This window comes from Chiloscyllium plagiosum, unplaced genomic scaffold, assembly GCF_037043375.1.
Source record: "Chiloscyllium plagiosum isolate Xiang-an unplaced genomic scaffold, Cpla_swu_hap1 HiC_scaffold_18, whole genome shotgun sequence".
Lineage (NCBI taxonomy): Eukaryota > Metazoa > Chordata > Chondrichthyes > Orectolobiformes > Hemiscylliidae > Chiloscyllium > Chiloscyllium plagiosum.
In genome coordinates, this window is record NW_028270156.1 from 37,251,525 (window position 1) to 37,277,723 (window position 26,199).

At 39.0% G+C, this 26,199-nt stretch overlaps 1 protein-coding gene across 10 annotated transcripts in view; it reads left to right on the forward strand.

The window, feature by feature from the left end:
- plekha7b (pleckstrin homology domain containing A7b) overlaps nt 1-26,199 on the forward strand; it is a 472,905-nt gene that overhangs the window by 311,861 nt on the left and 134,845 nt on the right. For all 10 annotated transcript variants that reach the window (XM_043705777.2, XM_043705778.2, XM_043705780.2 and 7 more), the window contains 3 exons: nt 14,084-14,188; nt 22,603-22,675; nt 24,978-25,078. In XM_043705777.2, the coding sequence (XP_043561712.2) occupies nt 14,084-14,188; nt 22,603-22,675; nt 24,978-25,078 (279 nt within the window). The remainder of the gene's footprint in view (nt 1-14,083; nt 14,189-22,602; nt 22,676-24,977; nt 25,079-26,199) is intronic.

The window sequence follows — 26,199 nt, forward strand, 5'->3', positions numbered from 1 at the left end:
GTTTGTTTATTTGGCCATGCATTGGTAAATTGTGTTTGTCTCTGCAAGTCATTTTTCAAGGCCAATTAAATCCCCAAGTTTTTGTCAAGATATCAATACTATATTACACCAGCATCATTTTGTTAGACCCAGGTGGATTACTGTATACATTTTATAGGAAGGATGTGATTTAGTGAAAGTGCAGAATTAGTTTACAAGAATGGTTCCACGGATGAGAAACGTTATTCACTGAAGATGTTGGGACTGGTTTCTTTGGAGAGGCGAAAGGTATAGAGACATTTTGATCAATAATTTCAAAATTGTGAGGGGATTGGGCAGTGTCGATGGAGAGAAACTGTTTCCTCTGCTAAAAAGGATTGAAAACGAGAGGATATTGGTGAGGGATGTACAATATTAGGATATTCTGTGAGTCATGAACGCATGCGAGGCTAAAAAAGCAAGGTTTTTGCATTGCATTGCTGGGTTTCCATATAATGTTAATAGTAAGGGTGCATGACTTGTACTTAGAAGTGTGAATTACTTTGTCCAGCAACTAATTGTCAAACCATTCCAAGATTGAACATTTTTCTTCAAAGTTGATGGAATTTGCAAAAAGTGTATAATCAAAACATAAATACAGAATGACTGAATTAGCACACTCGACCAAGGATGCTAATTAGATGTACAAATGCTTTAATGCCAGCAAAGGTTATTCTAAAATATACAGCCAGTGTAATCATACACCGTATTACTGATCATGGTCCTAAACTGCAAAAGAACACAAGGCAGCTTGGAGCAATTTAGGGCACGCTAATGGTGAGCTGAGAATTATAAAGAACACTGCATTGTGTGATGATATTGGATGACTACAAACAGCAAGATGATCACTTTGTCAAACCAGTGCAACAGAAAATAATGCCTACTTCTCCAGATGGTTATGATAGTGCCAGATCAGGACAATTCTTGAATCATACAACACATTATATTGAAGTTTGAAATGTTTGTTCTGTAAACTGTTTTGCTGGATTGTTGAACCAAGCTTATGTACAATGATTTCTAGGTTTTTCTGGCTAGGCCAGCACTTATTGCTCATCTTCAATTACACAAAGGGCAGTTGAGATTACCCTCATTACTGCGGGGCTAGAGTCACAGTAAGCCAGGCCAGACCAGATAAAAATAGCCTTCCTGAAAAGGCACTGGCGAACCAAATGGGATTTTGTGCTTTACACATGCTTGTATGTTTACTGCTGAGCTGCTTTTAATTTTATTCCAAACTCTCCATTGAATTCATGTTTTGCTATTCACCATTAGGGTATTTGAACCAGTGTCCCAGAAGGATAAGCTTAAGGCTCTGGATTACACATCTAGTGGCATTATGACTCCGTAATGAAGTTTTTATCATGAAATAAAGAGGAGTATTTATAACATGTCACAGTCAGTACAGCAGTATGCCTTTAAGAGACATGCTCAGATCATGTGAGTGAAGGGCATGTGGGTCTCATACTCCATCTTGCCTCTGATTGCTTGAAGCATGCCTCACTACTGGAAGCATGCTCTTCTGTTGTAACATAACATAATAGGTTATCATAAGCCCAGATCTGTCTGTGCCCAAGGAAATTAAAGTTTGTACATAATGGTTATAATTAATGTGTGTTGGAATCTTCAGTCCAATATTCACACCCACTTCGTTAAGGTATGGGAGATAATTTAAACATGGTCGAGTCAGGTAATACACACCATTGGAGGTTAATTCATGCCTAATCCTAGTAATTAAGCCTGACCAACTGCATTGCAATGCAGTTCTTGATATCTAAGAACAGTGCATCTTCTGGAGGTAGTACAGAATGGTGTATGCTCAATAGTCTACCACTAATCACATGGCAGGCTGATGACAAAGGAAGATTAGTGGCAGTGAACTGTTTCAAGCAACACTTATCCAATACCACACACACGGAGAGGAAACGAACACTTAAAAAGTAAAAGCAGAGGTCAAATCACAAAAATACTACACCAACTTGAATATTAAAATTTTTAGTGATAAGTTGTTGGTGTTTTGACGTGCACAGGAGGAATGAGGGAAGGGAAAATGAATTTTTTTAAATGTTAATTTGACCACTTTTATTATGCTTTCTAAAAAGTGCTATAGTCACCAATATGGGAAAGGGGATATGTGGTTTTTAGAAGGGGTGCTTTCTTATCTATTACCTCTGAATAATTTACTTAATTGGTTGTGACAGCCCATCAAATCCAAAACTACTCAGAACATTTGGCAGGGCCAATATGAAATAAATGAACAGGACTGAGCTCCTCTTGAGATATTAAAAACCATTCAAGTGCTGCAGTTTGCAATGTCACTTACCATTTGTCTCATTGAAATCAGTTGGCTTGCTTTCAATCAGTGAGTGTGGGTTTCCACTTCCTGACTGACCCATAAGAACCTTTCACCAAAAAGATCCTCTGACGAATGCAACTGTGTAATATTATTACAAGTGCAAGGTTTTATGTGGTTATGTTTCGGGATTGTCTTTAATTCAGGCTAAGATAGAGTGAAGCGGACCATGCAACCTGCTCTGAATTCTGGTGGCTTGCATATCATTTCTGAAGAATTATTATTTTCAACTGTTAACTCTTGTTTCACTCGATATAAGAGGCTGCCAGACCTACTGACTATCTTCCACCACTTTACAGATGTTGGAAATGTGAAATAAAAACAACTTTTTGCTTTTATTTATGTCTTTAATATAGTTGAGAACTTGGAGATTGTTTGGAAGAATGGAAGGTTAAGAATGAAACTAAGTTTTTCAATCCAGGTTCAGTGCCTTTTGAGGAATGCAGTTACTGTTGAAGTTCCATAGACCCACTGGTACAACAATATGTTCTTATGATTGATCATTTAGTGACCAAACCAGTGGCCGAGCAACTCTTTGCTTTTTGATGAGTTTGGCTGCACATCGTGGAAAGTAAGCATCGTTGCTTTGGGGTTAGTGTTTCTAAAAGACTGCTTTCCTTTGTGATTAGGTTATGGTAAACTATAACACGTTGCTCTGCAATAGCTGAACGAGGTCAACCTGCATCCACCTATCACTTTCTGACCTACCTACTCCCTCCAGCCCACCCCCACCTGCCTCTTTACCTCTAAGCCCCCTTTCCCCCTCCACATTCCTGATGAAGACCTTCTGCCTGAAATGTTGACTCTTCTGCTCCTCTGATGGGTATAACCTACTGTGCATTCTAGCGCCACACTTTTCAACTCTGACTCACCAGTACCTGCAGTCCTCGCTTCCTCCAAGATCCACAGTCGTCCCAAGCAGCTGGATTTATCATCCTTTCTGGCTTGGGACTGAATGGTTTAGCCTGCCTCAGACAGGCAGCATTAATTTAATTCCAGGTAATTGTTGAAACAAATTTCCTGATGCAATCCTGGTTAGACCAATAGTGCTTCTTGGCTGATAAGACACATCTATCACACTCCTGCACCCACCTTGCAATCAGAATTCATGGGGACACTTGGAACGTTTTAATGCTTGACTATTAAACCACTGCTAAAGTCTGTGAGCCTCAGAATTACTTGGTTTGTGTCTTATTGTGTCCTCTCTGTCAGGCAATTGATTTGGCGATTAATAGACAGTTGTCTATGTGCATAAATTTGCCATATGCCTGACTGATAAAGGAGTGAAATAAAGAATGTTTGTATAACTCGCATGTTTCCTGATGGTGTACTGACTTGATGAGGAGAAAGTGAGGTCTGCAGATGCTGGAGATCAGAGCTGAAAATGTGTTGCTGGAAAAGCACAGCAGGTCAGGCAGCATCCAGGGAACAGGAGAATCGATGTTTCGGGCATAAGCCCTTCTTCAGGAAGGGCTTATTCAGGATTCATTCCTGAAGAAGGGCTTATGCCCGAAACGTCGATTCTCCTGTTCCCTGGATGCTGCCTGACCTGCGCTTTTCCAGCAACACATTTTCAGCTACTGACTTGATGAGATGACTGTATCGAATGATGTTTTGCAAGAAATTATCATTGAGAAGTCTTTGGAAGTGATTATTTGTTTTAACTTTATAACAAAGAGAACAACTTGTGCTAAAAACCTTTATTAAAAAAAAATGAAAATGCTGCATCTATATTGTCACTTCTCCATTGCAGAATGCTTGAGGCAATGTCATTTTCTGGATCTTGGATCCTTTTGAAGTGGAAGTAACTGTACATGTAAGATTTACCTGAAGCACCAAACTGAAATGAAATACTTCAAAGTAGCTCTATAATGTACTTTACTTATCTAATACCCTATAGTCCATGTTTTTTCTTCTCAAAAGTACAGTACTAAAAAAATGATAATGGTTGGGTCTGCTTGAAAATTGCAAATCAATTGTTTCTCAAAATAGATTTACAGATCTTGTACTGTTTGGTCCTCAGAATCTGTCAAGAGAGGGAAATATCTGTTTTATAGAATTATCCAGGCTTCTCAGAGCTTGTTACTCATGTGTGTTCCCTTTAGGTGAAATGTTGGGTCACTAGTTCCTTCTCGGGAATTTAAAATGTGAACATTAAGAGTGGAAACTTGTTAGCCCCTGCTGATGTGGGGGCAGAATATTGAGAAGATCACGAGATGGCCATGGAGGAACTTCTCAAAGTCAAGTTGTTTTTTAAAAATCCCTTTTTCCAACCAAGTGTTGAATGGTGAGTTTAAATTCTTATTAGGGTGTGGTGAGAGGTCTTGCATTGCTGTCTTAGCATCCATTAATATCATGTCCTTAATGACCAGTTTTCCATTTTTCCACCCAATGGACAATGATCATCCAATTAAGTGCCTTCCTGCTTTCTTTCCATAACCATTTATCTGTTCTTGGCCCTAAGAACTATACTTCACTCCTCCTCGAAAATATTTGATGTTTTGACCTCAACCACTTCCTGGCAGAGAATTCCACATCCCCCAGTACTCTCCAAGTGATGACATTTCTCCTTGTCTCAGTCCAAAATGCAGTATTCCTTATTCTGAGATTGTGATCCCTGGTTCTGGACTCTCCGGTCATTGGGAAAATACTTCCTGCATTTACCCTGTCTAGTCCTGTTATAGGTTTCTTTTGAGATTCTCTTCTAAAAGTAGAAACCGGATGGCAACAATTCTTGTCATGAAAATTAGAGTGGTTACCTGGAACTTAACTTGCTGTTCCAGACCTTCATCTTGGACACGAGACATCAATATCTTAGAGAATGCTACAAAGGCAGTGTCTGCACATACACCCTGTCCATGGTCCTTGGCATCTGACATGTGCCAAGTTCATTAGACCCTCATGCCATTTGTTATATGGATCTGAACTTCCATGCTCCCGCACCTTTTCATTGCAATGCAAATGCCGGAGTGTTTTGCACACACAAATTGGACCTGGATGCACCCCGGGGAACATCATTCACTCTCTCAACACTTGCTCACTTTGTGTCCGCTTTGAAACTCTAAGCAACTCTGCATTTCTTTACCTTTCAGTGCTTTGCCCCCTCAGACACATCTTAAAAGTTCACAGTACTTATGTCTTTCCTACTGCTAAATGCAGATAAAGGATAGGCAGCTTCTCATGGTTAGAGACAAAAAAACGTTCAGATGCTGGAATCCAAGAAGGTTTACACCCGAAAAGTTAACTTCTTCACCTCCTGATACTGCCTGGCTTGCTGTGTTCTTCCAGCCTCCAGCTTCTCATGGTTGTCAGCAGTGAACAAGAGAGGAAACTGTCTCCACAGGTGCGCAGGTTGACTGACTGACTTTACTCTCCCATATCCGTATCTCTGCTGTATCATGGATCAGCCGCACGGTTGGTTGGTCCGGGTGTCCCAGAGGTGTTCTCTGAAACGTTCCGCAAGTAGGCGGCCTGTCTCCCCAATATAGAGGAGGCCACATTGGATGCAGCGGATGCAATAGATGATGTGTGTGGAGGTGCAGGTGAATTTGTGGTGGATATGGAAGTATCCCTTGCGGTCTTGGAGGGAAGTAAGGGGGGAGCTGTGGGTGCAAGTTTTGCATTTCTTGCGGTTGCAGGGGAAGGTGCCGGGAGTGGAGGTTGGGTTGGGAGTTCATCCCTTGTGGTTGGAGGGTTCCTAGATTTCTCCAGTTTCCTCATTTCCCCTCCCCCCACCTTGTCTCAGTCAAATCCCTCGAACTCAGCACCACCTTCCTAACCTGCAATCTTCTTCCTGACCTCTCTGCCCCCACCCCACTCTGGCCTATCACCCTCACCCTGACCTCCTTCCACCTATCGCATTTCCAACGCCTCTTCCCCCAAGTCCCTCCTCCCTGCCTTTTATCTTAGCCTGCTGGACACACTTTCCTCATTCCTGAAGAAGGGCTTATGCCCGAAATGTCGATTCTCCTGTTCCCTGGATGCTGCCTGACCTGCTGCGCTTTTCCAGCAACACATTTTCAGCTCTGATCTCCAGCATCTGCAGTCCTCACTTTCTCCTTAATGTTTTCGTGGACTCGTTCCACTTATCCGTGGGGTTCCTTTATTTTTCAGAAAAAGGATCTACCTTTGCTTTAAAAGTGATTACTGAAGTCACATCAACTACTTCCCTGGGCAAGTACTACCATAGATTAACAACCCCCTGGGTGAAAAGTTCCCTCTCAGTTCAGTTCTAAACCTGCTTCCTCTAATCTTGAGGCCATGCCCTTTTGTTCTCGTCTCATTCACCAGTGGAAACATCTTATCTATTTATATTTTATCGATTCCCTTCATAATTTTACATGTTTCTATAAGATCCCCCTCCTCCTTCTGAATTCCAGTGTATATAATCCCAATCTACTCAGCCTCTCTTCATAAGCCAACTCCTTCAACTCCGGAATCAGCCCAGTGAACCTCCTCTGCATCCAACTCCAGTGTCACTACATACATTCTTAAGTAAGGAGATCAAATCTGCACACAGTTCTCCAGATGTGGCCTCACCAGCACCTTGTACAGCTATAACCATAACTCTCTGCTTTTAAACTCAACCCCTTTAGCAATGAAGGGCAAAATTCCATTTGCCTTCCTAATTACTTGTACCTTGTAGACAACAGACCAAGGCAGATGCCACAGCTACTGAAAAGTAGACTTTGCTGAATTATGTGGTCGTCCAGGTGTGTGTTCATACTGGATGATGTCCTCCCTACTATGAAAATTGTCATTATTGTAAAGATACTGAATTTAAGCATTTTCAGGTTCTGAGATTTAACGACTTGGCAAATAGTCAAAAGGTCAGTTTGTAATTTTAGTGAGAAAATGTTATATGAGCAAAACGCAAAATATATCCACATTTATTAGCATCTATTAAAATTTTTGCAACTGCCACATTCAGTGTAGGAGGTTTTGAGGTTGCTTCTGGACCTGTTTATATCCTGTTGATCGCAGAAGTCAGGAAATATTTGTCTGATGTCACCCTCTAAGTTTTGCAGACATTGATGTTTTGCTGCTGATATAGTGTTTGTGAGAGTATTCTGGCTGCTTTATGGATTATTGGGTTACATTGACAGGAGGTGTAATGTGCAGTCAATGGTATAATACAGATTAACTTTATATAAACAGACGACATCATGGAGCATGAGCATGGATGCTATCAGTGATTAGGAAGTGTAACAATGTTTTCTGATTTCATTTTTCTGTCCTATTGAAATTCATGACTTGCATGTGGTTAAATTTAACTTGCAGTGTCAAAACTAGATCATTGTACAGTCAGACCCTGCAACACTATTTGCAACAACAGTTCCTGAAAGCTGATCAGGAGCAGAAAAAGAAAAGATGTTTTTCTTTGTTTTTGGGCCAGCAGTAACCAATTATTAGTATCTTTTGTTGAGATCTGTTAACTTGGCACAAATCGCAAATTGAATATAGGATCTTCATTTTCCTTTCTTCGTTGAATATCACATTAGGTTATAAGGTTACCCATAAATCAAAGGTGAAATTATTCAAACTATCCACTAATATTTGCAGTAACATCCTTTTGTGGTGACTTGAGTTTTTTATATCTGTAAAAACTTAGGACAGATGGTAGATTTAAAAAAAAAAGCAATTGTAATTCTGCCAAAATTAGGAGGATATGTTTTGGAACTGAAGCAGCCATTCAACCCTACCATCTCCCTCCATGCTTAGGAGTGTCTCCTATGGTATGTATGCAGTTAAATTGATGACACGTGCATTTTATTTTTCAATGCATTTTACAGATTGTTCATTTTCAAATGTGTTCCACCGTGCATTGCAGCAAGAGATTTGAACAGGGATCAAACCTACTGAAAATATGATTCCCTGAAAGATATTCCTATCTCTCGTCATCCACCACTGTCATCCCCATCCCACCATATTTTATATTTCACAGATATTGATTTCCCGCAATTCAGAATGTTGAGTGTGTCAACTTACTTTTGGCGGTTATGCAAGTGCCCAATCTGGACATTGTGAGATTCTTGATTATGTTATCTAAATTACACAGCAAAAATAAACTGGTTGTGCTCTATAAATGTATTGTTGTTGTTCAGTGTGTTAGCAAAATAATACAATACTTTCTAAGGAGTAATTTAATTCCACTTGTGATGTCAATGTGCTTTGCGGACAGCTGTATGTTTTATGGCAATTGGATTGTCTAGTTTCCAGGGATAATTTTTTGAGCGAGATCTGGCTGCCAGTAACTGATCATTGGTCCCAAGTTGTCTGAGAGAGAACTTCTGGTGGTCTTTCTCCTTCTGTTTAAATTACAGGGGTGAACAGATTGTGGTGTGGTGTGGTCCTGGTCTCCAGTAGAATTATTGCTAGTTGTGCAGATTTAATGCTGCAGTTGATTATTGTTCTAACCTTTGGGCAAACATATATTTTGCTAATTAAAGATCCCATCAGAAAATAGCATGTATAATTTGGAATAGAGAACAGTGACATTGGGAAATGAACAATTTTCTGGTTTTGTCTTTGCTTGCTTAGTCATCAGCAGTGCAAGTAAGGAGGCAACTATTTTGAGCAATAGTTAAAGGAATAATCAGCTGGTATCAGGATAAGAGCAGATGGAGGTTTTGGAGATTTTTTTCTGATTGTTGTTTGTATGTTTTGCACCAGTTCTGAATTTTCTTGTATTTAATCGTGGCTAAAGGATCATTGAGTAGGCCCAGCATTTATTGCCACCTCATAATTCATCTTATGATGATGTTGAGCTGTTGTCTTGAACTACTGCAGTTTTTGGGATGTCAAGGCACCCACAGTGCTGTTGAGTAAGGAGTTCTAGGATTTTGACCAAGCAATAGTGAAGAAATTGTGACCAGAAACTGATGTATCTCTTGAAGGCAAATTTGTAGATGGTATTACAATTTATCTGCTTTCCTTGTTCTTGTGGTAGACATTGTAGGCTTGAAAGGTGCTGTCTTGGGATCTATGGTGAATTGTTGCAGTGCCACTCGCAGATGGTACACACTGCTGCCATTGGTGGTGGATGAAGTGAATATTGAAGATATAAGGTAGGTTGCCTACCTAGTGACCTGTTTTATCCTGAATGGTGTTGAGTTTCTTGAGTTCTGTGGGAATTACATTTGTTCATGTGAGTAGGGAGATTTCCAACACATTCCTGATTTGTGCTTTGTACAAGGTAGACAGAGTGGGGGCAGAGTGGAGGGTCGGGTGTGAGTTATTCTCAGCTCAGTATTTATATTTAGTATTTATATGGCTGGTTGAGTTCAGTTTCCGGTCAAAGGTTACAGCCAAGCGGTTGTTGGTTAGTGATTCAGTGATGATAATGGCATTTTGAAGGGTGATGGTTATGTTTTTTTTTAAAGAGATGGTTAGTGCCTGATACCTGTGTTGTGCAGATTTTACTTGCCACTTATCAGCCCAAACTTGAATGTTGGTCGGTCCTTGCTGCATTTGGGCATGGACTGCTTAAATGTTTTGAATGGAACTGAACACTGACTATCTTTAGATGCTTTATGCTTCAGGTTCTGCAGTCATGAACATCTGCTTTTAGGGATGTTGATTCTTTTCCTATTCCTGATGCTAAATGCACAGTCTTTTAAGCCGTTGACGTACAGGGATTTGGCAAGCAAGCAAACTGCCCAATTTACTTTTGGTGCAATAGTTATTGGAGTGAATGTTTCAAGCTGTTTGTACAAGCTTGAGGATCTACAATGAAAATCACTTGGATCCCATGCTGGTCTCTTTGAGGGTGCCACTGGGTATGCCCTATTCACCAAGCAGTTTGCCTGTTTCTGATGAAAGCAGGAAAATCTTTGTTGAAACAGTAAATAGAGTAACTGCAGATAAAATGTGTTCAGGTAATCCATTACTAACATTCCAAATTGACTTCAAGGCAATTGTGTCTTCTTGCTCATGCAAAGCAAAAATGTTATACCATCAAAGAAAGAGAACAAAAGGTCTTCTATTTTAGACATTCATGAATCATATATTCTAGTTTTCCCATATAAAGAGCTCTGCACTAATCATTAACATGCAACAGTTTAAAGACCTCTATTAACTTAGTCTTTCAGAAGAATAATAGCGAGTGAATCACAGGAATTTGTCAAATTTGCTTCAATAATTGCACTGCAATTGACTCTAGAATTAGCCTATTTAGGTTATGTTCTCTTATAGAATGCTAGAGCAGTGCTAAGAGGCAGATGAAACTTTAATATAGCTATATCTTTATTAATGAAACATTTCTGAATATGTTACAAACATAAACTGCCTGTCAGTATTTTCATGGGGTATCTGAGTGAAAGGGCACGGTTGAATTTCATGGTTGTCTGTAAGGAGTGTTACTACGGTACTAATATTTTAAAATGTTTTTCCACACTTAGGAAGTACATACTCTTTGGAAAATAGTTTTTCTTTTCTTCAAACTTTGATGGAACTTGTAATACATGAAATGTAATTAAGTTGCATATGTTCTGTTCTTCAGCTTTATAGTTTGTGGAAATGCAACAAGTTTGTTCTTTGAAACCCTCCATGCCTTGATACCCAAGTATTGGCCTCCACTGAAGCATACATACCTGTGGTTGAGTATCCTCTGTCATCGTTTCCCATTTTCTACCATTCTTCCTTATTGTGCTGCCTTCTGCTTGATTGATTCCTGTCATTGTTCACTGTTTGTGTTTCTCAGATGCACCACATCACAGTGAAGAGTTGCCAGATGATTGAGAATTGAGATGTAACTATTTTTGGTTTCACTTTGAGCAATGAAGGACAAAGAAAGAGAATGAGGAAATAATGGGAACCCTAAGTCATTTCGGACTGTTGAAAATATCCTACAGTTAAAAGATTGATGGCTGATTAGGGACAAATTGAGTATGGGTAACCTGAGTGATGTCATACAAAGATTCAAAGAATTCAGTCTACACCTTTAGAGTAGTTTGGCCAAATCAAGTCTGAAGGAAATAAATGTTTTTTAACAGTTGGAATGATTGTAGATGGAGAGTGTTAATTGGAAATGCTTGTCAGATGGACAGTGGTGTTTCATGCCCTTCATGAATCTGTGCAAATTGATTCAATGGGACGATTCAAAATCAATCCATTGAAATGAAGGTTGAGGCAACATGATGGCAAAAGGACAAGTTAGTCTGAGAACCCAATGCAAAGAAGACTGAAGGTCTGGAATTTGACATCATAGGCTGTAAGCAAAAGCTACTCATCTCAGCAGAAACAAGCCATGAGCTCAGGTGAGCATGTCTAAACATTCCAGAAGATCGTTACAGTTCTTGTTGCATATATTGGCTGGAAAGCAGACAAACAAATTGAGTGATGCAAAAATGAAATGTTTAGAGTCTGAGTCGCAGCTTGAAGGAAGAGTCACACCTGACTCAAAATGTTAACGCTGTCTCTGTCTCTCCCTTCCCTTCCCTTCCCTTCCCTTCCCTTCCCTTCCCTTCCCTTCCCTTCCCTTCCCTTCCCTTCCCTTCCCTTCCCTTCCCTTCCCTTCCCTTCCCTTCCTCTCTAACCACCACCAGCTATGACCGCCCCCACCCCCAATCCCTGTCTCTCCTCCGTTGCTGCCAGACCTACAGAATTTTGCTAGCATTGTCTAATTACTGTCAGATTTTCAGCATCCAAATGTATTATGATTTTAACCAAAGAGAAAGTGTGTTGTTTGCAGTAAAATCAATTGGTAAACTCAGCTAAGGGAATTTGTCCCGGATCTTGAGAGGACATCATCCCATTGGCAGACAGGGAAAGCTGACAACACTTATGAATGTAAGGAGACTGACAAGAGGAACTACATAGATTAATGTACAGTTTTACTAATGCTTGAGTATAATTTTGTGCATAGTGGGTAACTTGGGTAGCTCAGTGTGAATGATATTGCATGCCAGATTTTTGGTATGAAAAAGATAATGTTTGCAATCAGAATGTAACTTAGTACTAATGTACATCCTGCCTTGTTGTATTCATGTAACCTTTACCAAGAGGCTTACATTAAAAGCATCCAACTTATCATGCATTCACTCAGGACAGTGCAATCAGGCCAGTGCTGTGTAAGCTTGTAGTGGATGCATCTTGGGTTGCTAAGGGAAGCTGAAACTCTAAGCATAATCCTTCTTGGATATTACAGCTATGTCAAGAGGTTTGGAAAATTGCAGTTGTTATGTCCCTGTTCAAAAATTGAGAGATGGCTCAATCATTTTAATGTCAGGGGAAAGCTATTGGAAATCATTGTCGAGGAACAAAGGTAGTTCTCAAATGGAAGTAGTATGAATTGATAACTAACAACCAGCATGGGTTTGTTATATATGAAGTGAATTGTATATGTCAAACCTGATAAATTTCTTTGAAATAATCGTGTTTTTCAAAAGATAGTGTACATACGTTCAATTTCGACTTTGAAAAGGCATTTAATAAAGCACCTTATAACCGATTTCTTCAGGAAATAGATGTGTGAATGGGATGGTTACATGTAAATGACTGAGACTTGCCTGCAGGGAGTGCATTTCTGAAGTTTGTGGATGATGCAAAACCTGTAAACAGAGTGATAGTAGACTTCAAGAATATGTGAACAGACTGGTGAAATGGGCCAACACACCTCGAGCTATTTCAGGTAGATGACTGTAAATAACATTCTTGATGAATCAGCATGGACATACAGTACAATCTACATAGTCCTGCCATGAGAGAGCTGCAATAACAGACTAACCAACGGATATCTATTCTCAAACCTTAAGCATGGCAAGGCCAGTTGTTAGGGTGGTTAAGAAAGCACATTGGATGCTATAAAATGGAGCTATGAATTTAAAAAAAAATTGCATTTCATGACTATAGGATATCGTGTGCTTAGCAGCCAATGAACCACTTTTGTTTTTGAAGTGCAGCCAATGTTGTAATGCAGGAAATGCAGAAGCTAATTTGCCAAAACTTGCGATGATAATCTGATAATCAGAATAAAGGGTGAAAATTTACCAGAACACCATGGGCACTTCTCCAGTTCTTCAAAATATTACCATGGGATCTTAAATCAATAGGGCCTCAGTATCTTCCAACATGCAAAAACGCTGAGGTCTTATGAGATCTGTGGGGGGGGAAAGAAGGCACTGTTTAGGCCACAATAGTAAGACTGCATTCTATCCTGGCCACATCCATTCCACATCCATCCTGAAGAAGGGCTTATGCCCGAAACGTCGATTCTCCTGTTCGTTTGATGCTGCCTGACCTGTTGCGCTTTTCCAGCAACACATTTTTAAGCCCACATCCATTCAAGTCTTTCCAATGACTATCATTTTTCCAGAAGTTAGTTTGAAGAAGAAACGTCGTGCAGAAAACCTGATTACACATATTCTCGAGTTTTTCATGATGTTCATATTCTTGTACATATTACGATAGCCATCTGGAAAATGTGTTTGGATCAGATCCTCTAGGGGTTTTAATCACTGAGCTATGCTTTGTAGATTAAATAATGTGAAGTAACTGTGCTTGAGATGTATTCATTTTTAAAAGCAACATGCTTAAACGAGTGTAATCAAATCAGCCATATGATTTTACAGAATATCGCCCATCTGAAGGAACCACCCAATCCTGAGTCTTTTGCATTATATTTTCAAGGCCCAATGGAATAAAAATTCTAAGTAGAAGATTGATCGATTATACAATTACTCTTAACTTAATTCAAGTATGTTTATTTTTAATCAGGTTTCAAAACCAAGTGGCAAAATCCATAGCTTTGGGAAGAGAGAACAGTCGAGCAAGAGGAACCCAAATGCTCCAGTTGTGGTGAGAGGATGGCTTTACAAGCAGGTACAGCACTGTGCACTCTTAACTTGATGATTATTGGTCATTCTTCAACAACAAATACAAGGTGACAGATTTGATTCATGATCAAGTGGAAGGAAAAGTTACATCTGATGAAATTTCATCTCGCTTTGGCTCAGAAGAACATATTTGGTTAACTGTGCAGGATATCACAGGCATGTTTATAGTGGTGCACTATTAAAATTAAAATTCAAGATAATGTGCTTCAATGGAAAGGAAGTAAAGAGCTGGCTTTCTCTTCAACAATATGACTTTATTTAAACACACTGGTTTTGAGGAAGACTGAGGTGAGGGAGGAGCGCCACAAATTGAAAATACTTCATTTGGAATATGTTGTTTTACCTCCATCTTGTGACGAAATCCAGCATGTTGGACTGGAGGGACTAAATCATTAACTGTATTCATGGCTGAGATGGACAGATTTTTAAGCAGTATGGAAATCAAGGGTTATGCACAAATGGTAGGAAAGTGGAGTTGAGGAATATCAGATTAGCCATGACCTCATTGAAGGACGGGCAGAACTAATGGACTAAATCATTACTACTATTCCTGCATCTTGTGGTGTGGTTATCATGTGAAAAGTTCCAGTTATTTGTCAGTCACACAGCATGTGATTTGAAACTTTAAGAGCCATTTGGAGATTTAGCAAGGCCAAACCCCTCAGTAGAACAATACCATATGGAGTTCTGGGTATTGGCTTTGAGAGGTAAAAGACATTTGAAGGAATTGGAAGATGATCGTGAGATTCAAAATGAAGTGCTTAGTGAGTTAGTGAGCCAAATCTCTCTGTCATGAAATGTTGTTGAGAATTGTGCATAACTATTGGATCGGCAAAAGAAAAATGTGTTTTGTATAGCACTCTTCACAACTTCTGGATATCCCAACGAATGCAGTAGCTTTCACAGTTGTTACTGTTGTAATGTAGGCAAAAACAATATCAACTCACTTTTTTACATAGCAATATCCACAAACTGCAATTAAAAAATCAACCTAAATATAAGAAACGTAAGAAATAGGAGCAAGAGTAGGCCATTTGGATCCCTTCTGCCATTCAGTATGATCATGGCTGAACTTAGCCTGTTGCCTCCATTTCCTGATACCCTTTGATTCCTTTAGTCCTAAAAACTGTATCTATCTCCTTGAAAACATTCGATGTTTTGAGCACAACTGCTTTCTATGGCACAGAATTGCACAGGCTCACTGCTGTGGATGAAGAAATTTCTTCTCATCTCAGTCCTAAATGGCCCACTGCATAACCTTGGACTCTGACTACTGATTCTGGACTCCCTGACAATTGGGAATATCCTTCCTGCGTATACTCTTTATGGTCCATTTAGAACTTTCTAGGCTTTCATGAGATCGCTCTGCTTTCTTTTAGACTGTGGTGAATATAGTCCTTACTGATTCAATCTCTCTTAATATGTCTGTCCTGCCATCCTAGGTATCAGCCATGGTAAGCCATTGTTGAGCTCTGTCGATAGCCAGAACATCCTTATTCACATAAACAGTTGAAACTGCATACAATATTCCAGGCCTGGAATAATTGCAGCAAAACGTCCCTGCTCCTGTTCTGAAATTGTCTTGCTATGAAGACCAACGTACCGTTTGCTACCTTGACCATCTGTATTCTTTGAGCAACTGATGGACAAAGGGTATCCAGGTCTCGTTGCATCATCCCTTTCCCAATTAATCACCATTCCGATAATAATCCGCCTTCCTGTTTTTGCTACCAATATGGATAATCTCATTTAGCCTCATTGTACTTAATCTTCCATGCATTTACCCAGCAACTCGGCTTGCCTAAAGTAAAAGGAAATCTTCTCTGAAGTGTATTGCTTGCATGCTCATGCTGACCAGATATTATGATAAACCTCCCTGATCTTTGAAAATTACCAAGAGATATTGCATTCAAAATGGGCGAATGCAAACTTTTTTTTAAGTGTATGTACCAGCTGTTTGGAAGGTAGACAAGCAGGAGGCTGGAAGAACACAGGAGTTAGGGTTATATCCAAACTGTTGACTTCTCTGCCACCTGAAACTGCCTGGCTCGCTGTTTTCTTCCAGCCTTCTGCTTGTCTACCTTAGATTCCACCATCTGCAGTTTTTTTTAATCTCTAGCTTTTTGTAACAGGTGTTCCAAGCTCGTCCCAGTCATAGTTTTGGAAACTACTCCTGTTCCAAATGTGTGCATATGTATTTTATGTATTGTTCTATTGAATTTGCTTTTCCATTCCCACCATATTATAATTTGCAGATCATACCTTGTAACATAAAGCAGAGTCTTATCATTTTGCACTGATTGTGTTAGCAATTATGTTAATATATGTTTCCCTGATGGAAACAGTTTGTCCTCTGAAAGACAGCACTTTTGAGCAATTTCTCTGCCCTGCATTGAAGTGTCAGCATAGATTCTGAACTCCAGCCTCTGGCATGGGGCTTGAGCCTACAACCTTCTGACACTGAGGTGTTACCACTGAGGCAAGTGTGAGTGATCGTCACTCTCATTCCTGCCGATGAGGATGTACAATATCTTTTTAGCTGGAGAGAAATTTAGATTACTTAGTATGGAAACAGGCCCTTGGGCCCAACAAGTGCACACCGACCCGCCGAAGCGCAACCCACCCACACCCATTCCCCTACATTTACCCTTTCACCTAACACTACGGGCAATTTAGCATGGCCAATTCACCTAACCTGCACATTTTTGGACTGTGGGAAGAAACCGGAGCACCCGGAGGAAACCCATGCAGACACGGAGAATGTGCAAACTCCACACAGTCAGTCGCCTGAGACGGGAATTGAACCCGGCCTTCTGGTGCTGTGAGGCAGCAGTGCTAACCACTGTGCTACCATGCCGCCCTTCTTTACAGTCTGATACTTGAGATTGTTATTTAACTTCTAAATACATTTTGGTTAATGCAAAGAAAAGAGAAGCATACAATTATGATATGCAATAGCACAAGCAAACATTTTTAAAGTTTCCAAGTAATCAACAACAAATAAAACTGGGCATGTTAGATAATTTAGATAAATTTATTTCAGATTTACCATTCAATTTTAAATGTGAGCTACAAAATAGCATATTGTAAATCCCATCAAACCGCCTTACTGAGATTTTGCAAATTGAATGATAGGCATAAAAATCAACAGAAAAACTTGTTCAAAATTTCATGTTGATTAGTCATAGTTGTCAGGAATATTTGTTTGCTGAATACAGCCAAATTGCATGAAAGGCAGTAGTTGGTGTGATAGTGATATTCTTGAGGTGTGGGTATATCTATTGACATAAACTTGGAAGGAGAAAAACTTCATTCTAGTATAACATCCTTCAGAGTAGGAATGTTGCTAAGACTTGAACTCACCTAAGCCAGTTAGAAAAATATCCATGTTCACTTGCCATTAATCCATCAGAGATAATGCAATGCAGTGTGGGGCAGTAGCTATTGTTTTAGAGGATGATGTGGTCTCCAGTTTGCCTCAAGATGAGAAACAAATGGTATTATCCTGTGATAACTTAAAATTGTAGAAGTTTTTTTGAAAATTGGTACAGTGGAATGTAATTGGACATTTCAATCCAAGATTAGTATCTCTTCAGTTTATTATTGCTATTACTCAAGACATGGTGGGGGTGGAGTTGAGTTATTTAGCTATTGAACCAATAAATTCCACCGTTAAGTAACTGAAAGTTTACCAGCAATGGTTAGTTCATTCATGTCAGGAGTAACTGTGTTAACAGAAACCAAGCAAATAAACACATTTACCTGTGCTAGTTTCAGGTTTCATTTTTCTCTGTCGAATAATTGTTTTTAAAAACCTAATTCCAGACCTGGATTTCACAGATTTTATTCAAAGTATTTTAAATCCGTACTGATGTGGGCAAGGTTCCATTGAGCTTGCTGTTTAAATTGAGCATTACCTTTTAAAGTTGAATTTGATCACTGTATGCCAATTGTTAATTTCCCATTCACCTCCAATATTTACAGGGCTTTTTATTGCGCTGTTTAATTTGTATAGGTTTTTGTACAATTGCAACAAAATATCACTGCATGGTGCAAAACATTCTGAGTTGGTTCCAAATTGAGTTTTACTGCAGGAAATCACGAGCATAAGATTTGGACAAAATTGAAAATGTCATTCAGACTTTTTTGTTAAATTATAGATTCCTTTACAAAGCCAAGAGTAGCTCATGCTCAGTATTGTAATTAGTTTGTTAACAGATCCATTTATGGTGAAGAAGAGCATGTACAGAGAGAGGATTTGATGTTTACGATATTGCAAATTGAGCAATTGAATTTGGTGGGAGGGGAGGGGTGCAAAGATATTGGGTAAAGGTTCTGGGAAAAAATGTTTTATTGAAACAATTTATTACTGATGTGAAAATCAGCCTAATAAATACAGGATTGAAAGATACCAAATAAGATGTGAATCTCAGAAACTTACTGCTCCATTTATACTTCTATGTTGTTTTATTTGCGCATGCAGGATCTCAACATTAGACCCCCTGTTGCCTTAAACAACTTGCTGAATTTGTACATTAATTGTTCTTTTTAAAGCTACTTAAAGTTTGGCTTCATAATTAATATAAAACTCTTCTTGTGCTTAAGTGATCATTATCAATGCAATGCTGATCCATCTCTCTAGAAAGGAAACAGTTTAAACTGTCAAGTCTCATTCCTGTAAATAGTAAATTATTGTTAGAGATTTAAAATGTCAGGTGAAAAAAAACTTTTCCCTCTTTTCTTTAATCTAGTATTTCATTTGACTCAATTTTATACTCCTTCATCATTTCTGTTTTGTTCTCCTCGGTGATATATTGTTGGTCGCAATATTCATGAAGGTCCCAGATGCACGTCGATTTTACAAATGCATAGTTCAATGAAGCTCCCACACAAAAGCGTTTCAAAGTGAAGTCTTGTTAACTCCCTATAGCTTGAGTTGTCCTGCTCCAGCAGTTTTCAGCCCAACATGAACTTGCGCATTGACCAGAATTTATTGCAGACAATAAACAAGTGGTAGTTGCTATTTACTAAACTGTCCTTACCCATTTAGTTTCCATAAATGCTTTGTATAGCAAGTGTCTGTAAGTGGGAGATTAAAATAATTCAGCATGTGTAATGTGTAAGAATAGATAGACAATATTTGACTAACAGTTTGATATATTACTAGTGAAAAGCATAGAGTGATAGAGATGTATAGCACGGAAACAGACCCTTCGGAACAACTCTTCCATGCCGACCAGATATCCCAATCCACTCTCGTCCCACCTGCCAGTACCCGGCCCATATCCCACCAAACCCTTCTTATTCATATACCCATCCAGATGCCTCTTAAATGTTGCAATTATATTAGCCTCCACCACTTCCTCTGGCAGCTCATTCCATACACGTACCACCCTCTGCATGAAAACGTTGCCCCTTAGGTCTCTTTTATATCTTTCCCCTCTTCCCCCCCCCCCCAACCTCGCCCTAAGCCTATGCCCTCTAGTTCTGGACTCCTCCACCCCAGGGAAGAGACTTTGTCTGTTTTTCCTATCCATGCCCCTCATGATTTTATAAACCTCTATAAGGTCACCCCTCAGTCTCCGGCGCTCCAGGGAAAACAGCTCTAGCCTATTCAACCTCTCCTTATAGCTCAAATCCAAAAAATGCAAATTACAATAACAAATATCTGATCAGCTGAAAATGTGTTGCTGGAAAAGCGCAGCAGGTCAGGCAGCATCCAAGGAACAGCAGAATCGATGATTTGGGCATAAGCCCTTCTTCAGGAATCTGATCAGCTACCAAAAGCAAGCTCGAGCAAAAGAGACAAAAATATAAATTGTTGAAACATCTCAACAGGTTTGTTAGCATCTGTGCAGAGAAATCTGAGTTAACGTTTCTGGTCTAGTGACCTTTCAGAACTGGGGTAAAAACTGATGAAGCTAAAGTAAATGATATCAGCTTTTTAAGAAACCTGCAGCAACATTTTGGTCAGTGAAACTTTACAGTTGTAGAAGATCATTTTAGTCCATTAACAGTTGAGAGCAGAAGTAGGTCAGTCAGCCTCTCGATGAGATAGCTGACCTGATAATTCTCAAATCCATTTTTCTGCCTTTTCCCTGTAACCCTTGATTCCTTAACTGATTAAAAATCTGTCCATGTCAGCCTTGAATGTACCTAGTGACCTAACCTCTATCATCTAGAAATTCATGACCAGAAAAGAAATTCCCCCTCATCTCTGTCCTAAGGGTGACTGCTTATACTAAGATTATCTTCTGGTCCTAGGTTCCCCCACAAGGAGGAAGCACCCTTTCCACATGTACCTTGTGGGAATTCCTCAGGACTGTTGTGTGTTTCAATGAGGTTGCCTGCCATTATTCAAGACTCCAAGGAGCACAAGCCCAACATTTTCCATATCACTTCAACGACAATCCCTCCAAACATGGGATGAGCCTAATGAACCTTCTCTGGTTCACCTTGAATGACAGTATATCTGTCATCAAGTAAGGGGTTCAAAACTGCTCTCGGTATTTCAGTTGCTTTTTTAATTGCTTGCTGCACAGATGCTGACAGACCACCTGAGTATTTCCAGCAATTTCTGTTTTAGCACAGTATTTCACCTGTCTGAAGGATGTTGTGAAACTTGAAAGGGTTCAGAAAAGATTTACAAAGATGTGCCAGAGTTGGAGGATTTGAGCTATAGGGAGAGGCTGAATAGGCTGGGGCTGTTTTTGTGGAGCGTCAGAGGCTGAGGAGTAACCTTAGAGGTTTATAAAACATGACTAGCATGGATAGGATAAATAGACAAAGTCTTTTCCCTGGGGTGGGGGAGTCCAGAACTAGAGGAGGCATAAGTTTAGGGTGACAGGGGTTAAAGTTTAAAAGGGACCTTGGGGGCAACTTTTTCACGTAGAGGGTGGTACGTGTATGGAATGAGCTGCCAGAGGAAGTGGTGAAAGCTGGTACAATTACAACAGTTAAAAGGCATCTGGATGGGAGTATGATTTGGAAGGATTTAGTGAGATATGGGACAAGTATTGGCAAATGGGACTAGATTAGTTTAGGATATCTGGTTGGCATGGACGAGTTGGACTGAAGGGTCTGTTTCTGTGCTGTACATCTTTATGACTCTGTGATCTGACAAGTGCCTTGTGTAGTTTTGGCAAAACCTCACCATAGATATACTCCATTCCCTTTGAAATGAAGGCCAACTTTCCATTTGCCTTCCCTAATACCTCCTGACATTGTGCGCAGGCATTTTTAGATTTAAGAATAATAACTCCCATAACCCTGGTGCTGTAGCTTTCTACAGCCTTTTTCCATTTACAGCATATTCGCCACCTTTGTTCTTCCTGTCAAAATGCGTAAGTTAACATGTTCCCACATTATGTTCCATCTGCTAGCTTCTTGATTTTTGTATTTAGTCTCACATTTGTGCTTACTGAAGTTTGTGTATGGTTTGTGCAAAAATGTTCTATTGCATTATGAACTTCTCTTTTTAAACAGTAAATTTTGGTCTATAACTAACTACTGCACTTGGTCTTGACAATTTTTGGGCAGGAAATCGTTGGTTGCCTGCTTTTTGTGTGCTGAAACTGCTGAATCTATGCAGAATTTGTAAATTTAGGTTTGATTAAGTATTCTTCCCATTCATTAGGCCAAGCTCTTCGCAGTATAAATGTAGCACACAGGGTCTGTTATTATTTTAGTGCTCGAAGCAAATAAATATTATAGTAAGCAAGTTTAAGGTTCCTGCCAACCACAGCAGCTTTGAAACGTTAAAGTTTGCTGAGGAAGAATGGACAAAAGCATGGGTGTATAAATTAACATAAAATTTAGCGGTTTGGTTGCTTTTTAAAATATTTTTACAAAATATATGGTAGAAAAGTGCACTAATATCATCTGATTGCACTATTGTATAATACTTGTTAAAGTGTCTCAGTCCTGCTGCAAGGAAATATTTATAAATTTCTCTTAACCAGATTATACCTATCATTCCTTTTTCTTGTCATAATTTTATTTTTACTGCAATGCAGTATCTGAAACTGTTCAGCGACTGACCAATCAGTAAGAATGTCATGCATATAATCTTCTCTCTTATCAGTTATATAAAACTAATTGCTTTTTTCTTGCAGTTAAGAGTTTGTACTTCAAACATTAACTTGTCTTCCCTTGCAGAGATGCTGATAGATCTGTTGTGTATTTCCCATACTTTCTTATTTTGGATTGTGTGATCTACATTTAATCACTCGCTGGCTGATTTATGAAGTTGACACAATATGGGTTCTCATTTATATTTCGCTGTATGTAACTTCTAAATGCCCTTGTAGTCTTTTTTACATTGGAAACGTTTCAGAACCTAATTTGTATTTGTTAAAATCACTTTTGACTTGATGGATGATTGCTGGTTTGTACTTGTAGGACAGTTCTGGAATGAGACTGTGGAAACGCCGATGGTTTGCACTTTCAGAATATTGTCTGTTCTATTACAAAGGTGAGTGCAGATCACCACGTGAACCTTGTAAGAAGAATTCAAATGCTTATTGGGTAAACGAATGTTAGAAGGTAACTGATCATCACCATTAAAAATTAGGGCTAAATATTGCTGCCAAAATGGGTCACTAAATTGAAAAATTTCCTAACTCTGACTCTCCTCTACATAATGGGCTATATAAAAATCCAGGTTTTGTTCCAGGGAGCATCATTTGAGTCAGGCCTGCCACTTTTGGGAGGCAGCTATCGAAACAGTCTTGCGCTGTACTGAGCTGGTTAGAAGGCCTGCCTCAAAATCTGACAGTGGGACCCACTTCTTTTATAAAAGTCTGTTAAGCCTTATAGCCCTTCCATATTTTGCCCACTCCTCTCCCCATATACCCCACCCATGGCATCTTGCATCCCCATATGACAACTCCCAGTGCAGCTTCCATGACCATTCACGCAGCATCCACTTTGGACAAACATCACTAACCATGTAGACGTGAAAATTGTTTCCCTCCAGGCAATTTACTTGAGCTGTCATTCGTACATTCTTAATACTGGAAAGAAAACTCACTCATTAAGCCCTTTTGAATTATACATCCCCTAACGTTGTCAGCCTGTTTCTAAGACAAAAAAATCTATTTAGTAACCACCCCAAAGATAACAGCATCTAAAAACTGTTCATCAAAATGTGAATGATCCACAGTAAGTCAACGATCCATAATTACAGCCCTTGAGAAATACCAGTAATGAAGTTTATTGAAACTGCAAGAGTAGGTATTAATATTTTTTCTAAGCTACATTAGATGGCCTGTCAGTCAATGCAGTTCAGCAGCGTGTCTTTTTTTTTTAAACGAAGAGTAAAGCCCTTGAAATCCAGTTATTTCCAAATTGCCCTGCAGATTAAGATTCTATACATGTGCATCTCACATCCCACTCCCTTTTAATTATGGACAAAACTTGTATTCACCATAAATAAAGATAGGACTTGCATTTCAGTCTTCCCTTCCATTTTTAAAGGTCTCTGGAGTCATCGCAACCACAGAGAAATTCAACCCTGAGCGTTACTTGTAACTCATTACGCAACATGGCGACAACGATGCTCAAATGTGATGGTGACTTAGTGTTAGAGGGAAAAGAAAAACATTCTATCAACATGGATCCTCTTCAGTCTTATAATGCTTATCAAATTAATTTGTTTATATCTACTGACCCAGTGACTCATCATATATATTCTGTAGGTCAGAAGGGAAAAGTAAGCCAGAGCTAATGCTTTTGATCACTGTTCAGTAACTACCAATTGGGAAATGTTGGGACCAGGCTCAGTTTAGTTTTTATGTGCTGCCTTGGTAGCCATGTTAAAATAGATTGCATGGAAAGTTGCAGAAATCCTTCAGGTCTGCTGGAACTTGTGAAGTCATATACTTGATTAGTTTCAGAGAGGAAATTAGAAAATTAGAGGAGAGACAAGAACAAGTATTGCCAATTGATTCAGCAATTCATTTTATGTGAACTTTGTAACCTGATGCCATGATTATACTTGATTGCTGATTTTGTGTCTGATAAACAGACATTGCAAAGCTAATGAATAGACCTTGTGTTATCATTGCTAAGCTAATGCTTAATTCATACAAATCATTTGAAGAGAGTATGCTGATAATATGAAATAATTGTAATATTTAGTCAGGAATAAAAGCTGGCTGTTAATCTGATTTGTCGCAGTCAAGTGTTTAGTAGAATGTATTTTTACACTTATCTAAATTATGTTTGTTTTTAATCATTGAAAATCAATTTTGACTCTTGCTTTGGTACTTCATAGTTTCTATTTGTGCATTTCAAAGCACGTTTAACTATTTACGTTGTATGTAACGTAATGGGGGAGGAAATTGGCTTGAGTTTCTTTGTTCTGATTGTCAAATAGAAAAGTGTTGCAAAGTGTATATGACTGGTATGATTGATCTGGTATGAATATTGGCTTGTTTTTGATGGTGTCCATGTTTGAATAGCTTTCCTCCATTAACTGTTTTATCTGTGTGTAGCTGAGGTATTTTAAGGCTGCCATACTGATGGAATGATACTATGGTATAGGTCAATTCCCTCAGTACAGTATATGAAAAGCTAATTGGACAGAATTATTACTTTAATAATTTAAATATCAATGTTTATACCTGAAAGAAAGTTTGTCTGTATAAAAATAAGTAGATTGCATTTTGGCTGAATTGTTGAAAAGTTTCTATATTGTAAATGTAATCAAGATTTTCAGCATTTAAGTTCTGAACAAGAATTGTTAACATTGCAATTTGTTTTGTTTTACACAGACAGCAGAGAGGAGACTGTATTGGGCAGCATTCCTTTACCTAGTTATGTAATCTCACCGGTTGACCCTGAAGATCATATAAGTCGGAAATATGCTTTCAAGGTACAAGGTTTTGCAATTTATGTAGCATATGTTGGTCAGGTATTTAGTAGGCTACTGAATTATGGCTTTAAAATGATCATACATGCAACTGTAGTTTTGAAAGTTTGTAGTTAGTTTGATTGTTCTGACACTGTGACATACAGATGAATGACAATATTTTACTAGATGAACTGTCCCTGACTTCCAACTTCTCTGGATCGATTGAAAGTAGAAATCCCCTGACACTTGGGCCAGAACTTCAGACCCAGGATTTTAAACCTGGAGTTTTACTCATTGTTAATAGAAGAAGAACAAATAAAGAACTGGCTGTTTGTTACTACCTTAAACAAAGGATTTCTCAAGCCACCTGTGTGCCCAGTGAAATCAGAAGTTCTCCATCTTGTGATTGAAATCTCTTGCTTTTATTAATATTTACATTATAACCATAATCAACTAAACTTTGTACACTGCATTAAATGATTATCTCCAGATGACTGCAAATAATGACAGTATTTACAATTGAGAGTGAGAAAGAGAAGGATTGAGGGACTTTGCTGTTAGCGTTGGTCCATTCTGTTTATAGTTTGGTAGCAGCTTACAGTAGCTTTCATGGCAGTTATCCCCTTCCTTGACTGAGGCACAAACCAAAATCAAAATATTAGGATGTTCACTTCTCTCATTAGTTAGCTCACGATAATAATATTATTCTGCTTCAGATATTTCTAATCTGCATGATCAGTCGTGTTGGGATATTCCTCTGGAGCAGCTGGGACTCGAATCCAGGCCTTCTGCCCTAACAGTAGTGACACTATCACTGTGCCATGACCACTTCTTGAAGACTTCCATCTAATGGGCTGAAGTCTATGGGTTTGAATCCATGACTGACTTTCTTGCAGGGAACTCAATAGTGCATGCACCGTCTGCATTATGCACTGCCTCTCTCAACAAACTGTCATTATTTTAATCAATGCATACAGCCATGTTGTGATACTACTTTAGGCAGGTGAGAGATGAACCCTGATCATTTGCACCAGCTTCAGGGGTCACTACCACTGCACCATAAGAACCTCATAAATTAGTCTTAAAGCTTGTAAGCAGCACATTTATAATTGAAAATAAGTCAGAGTCTCTTAACATGGAGT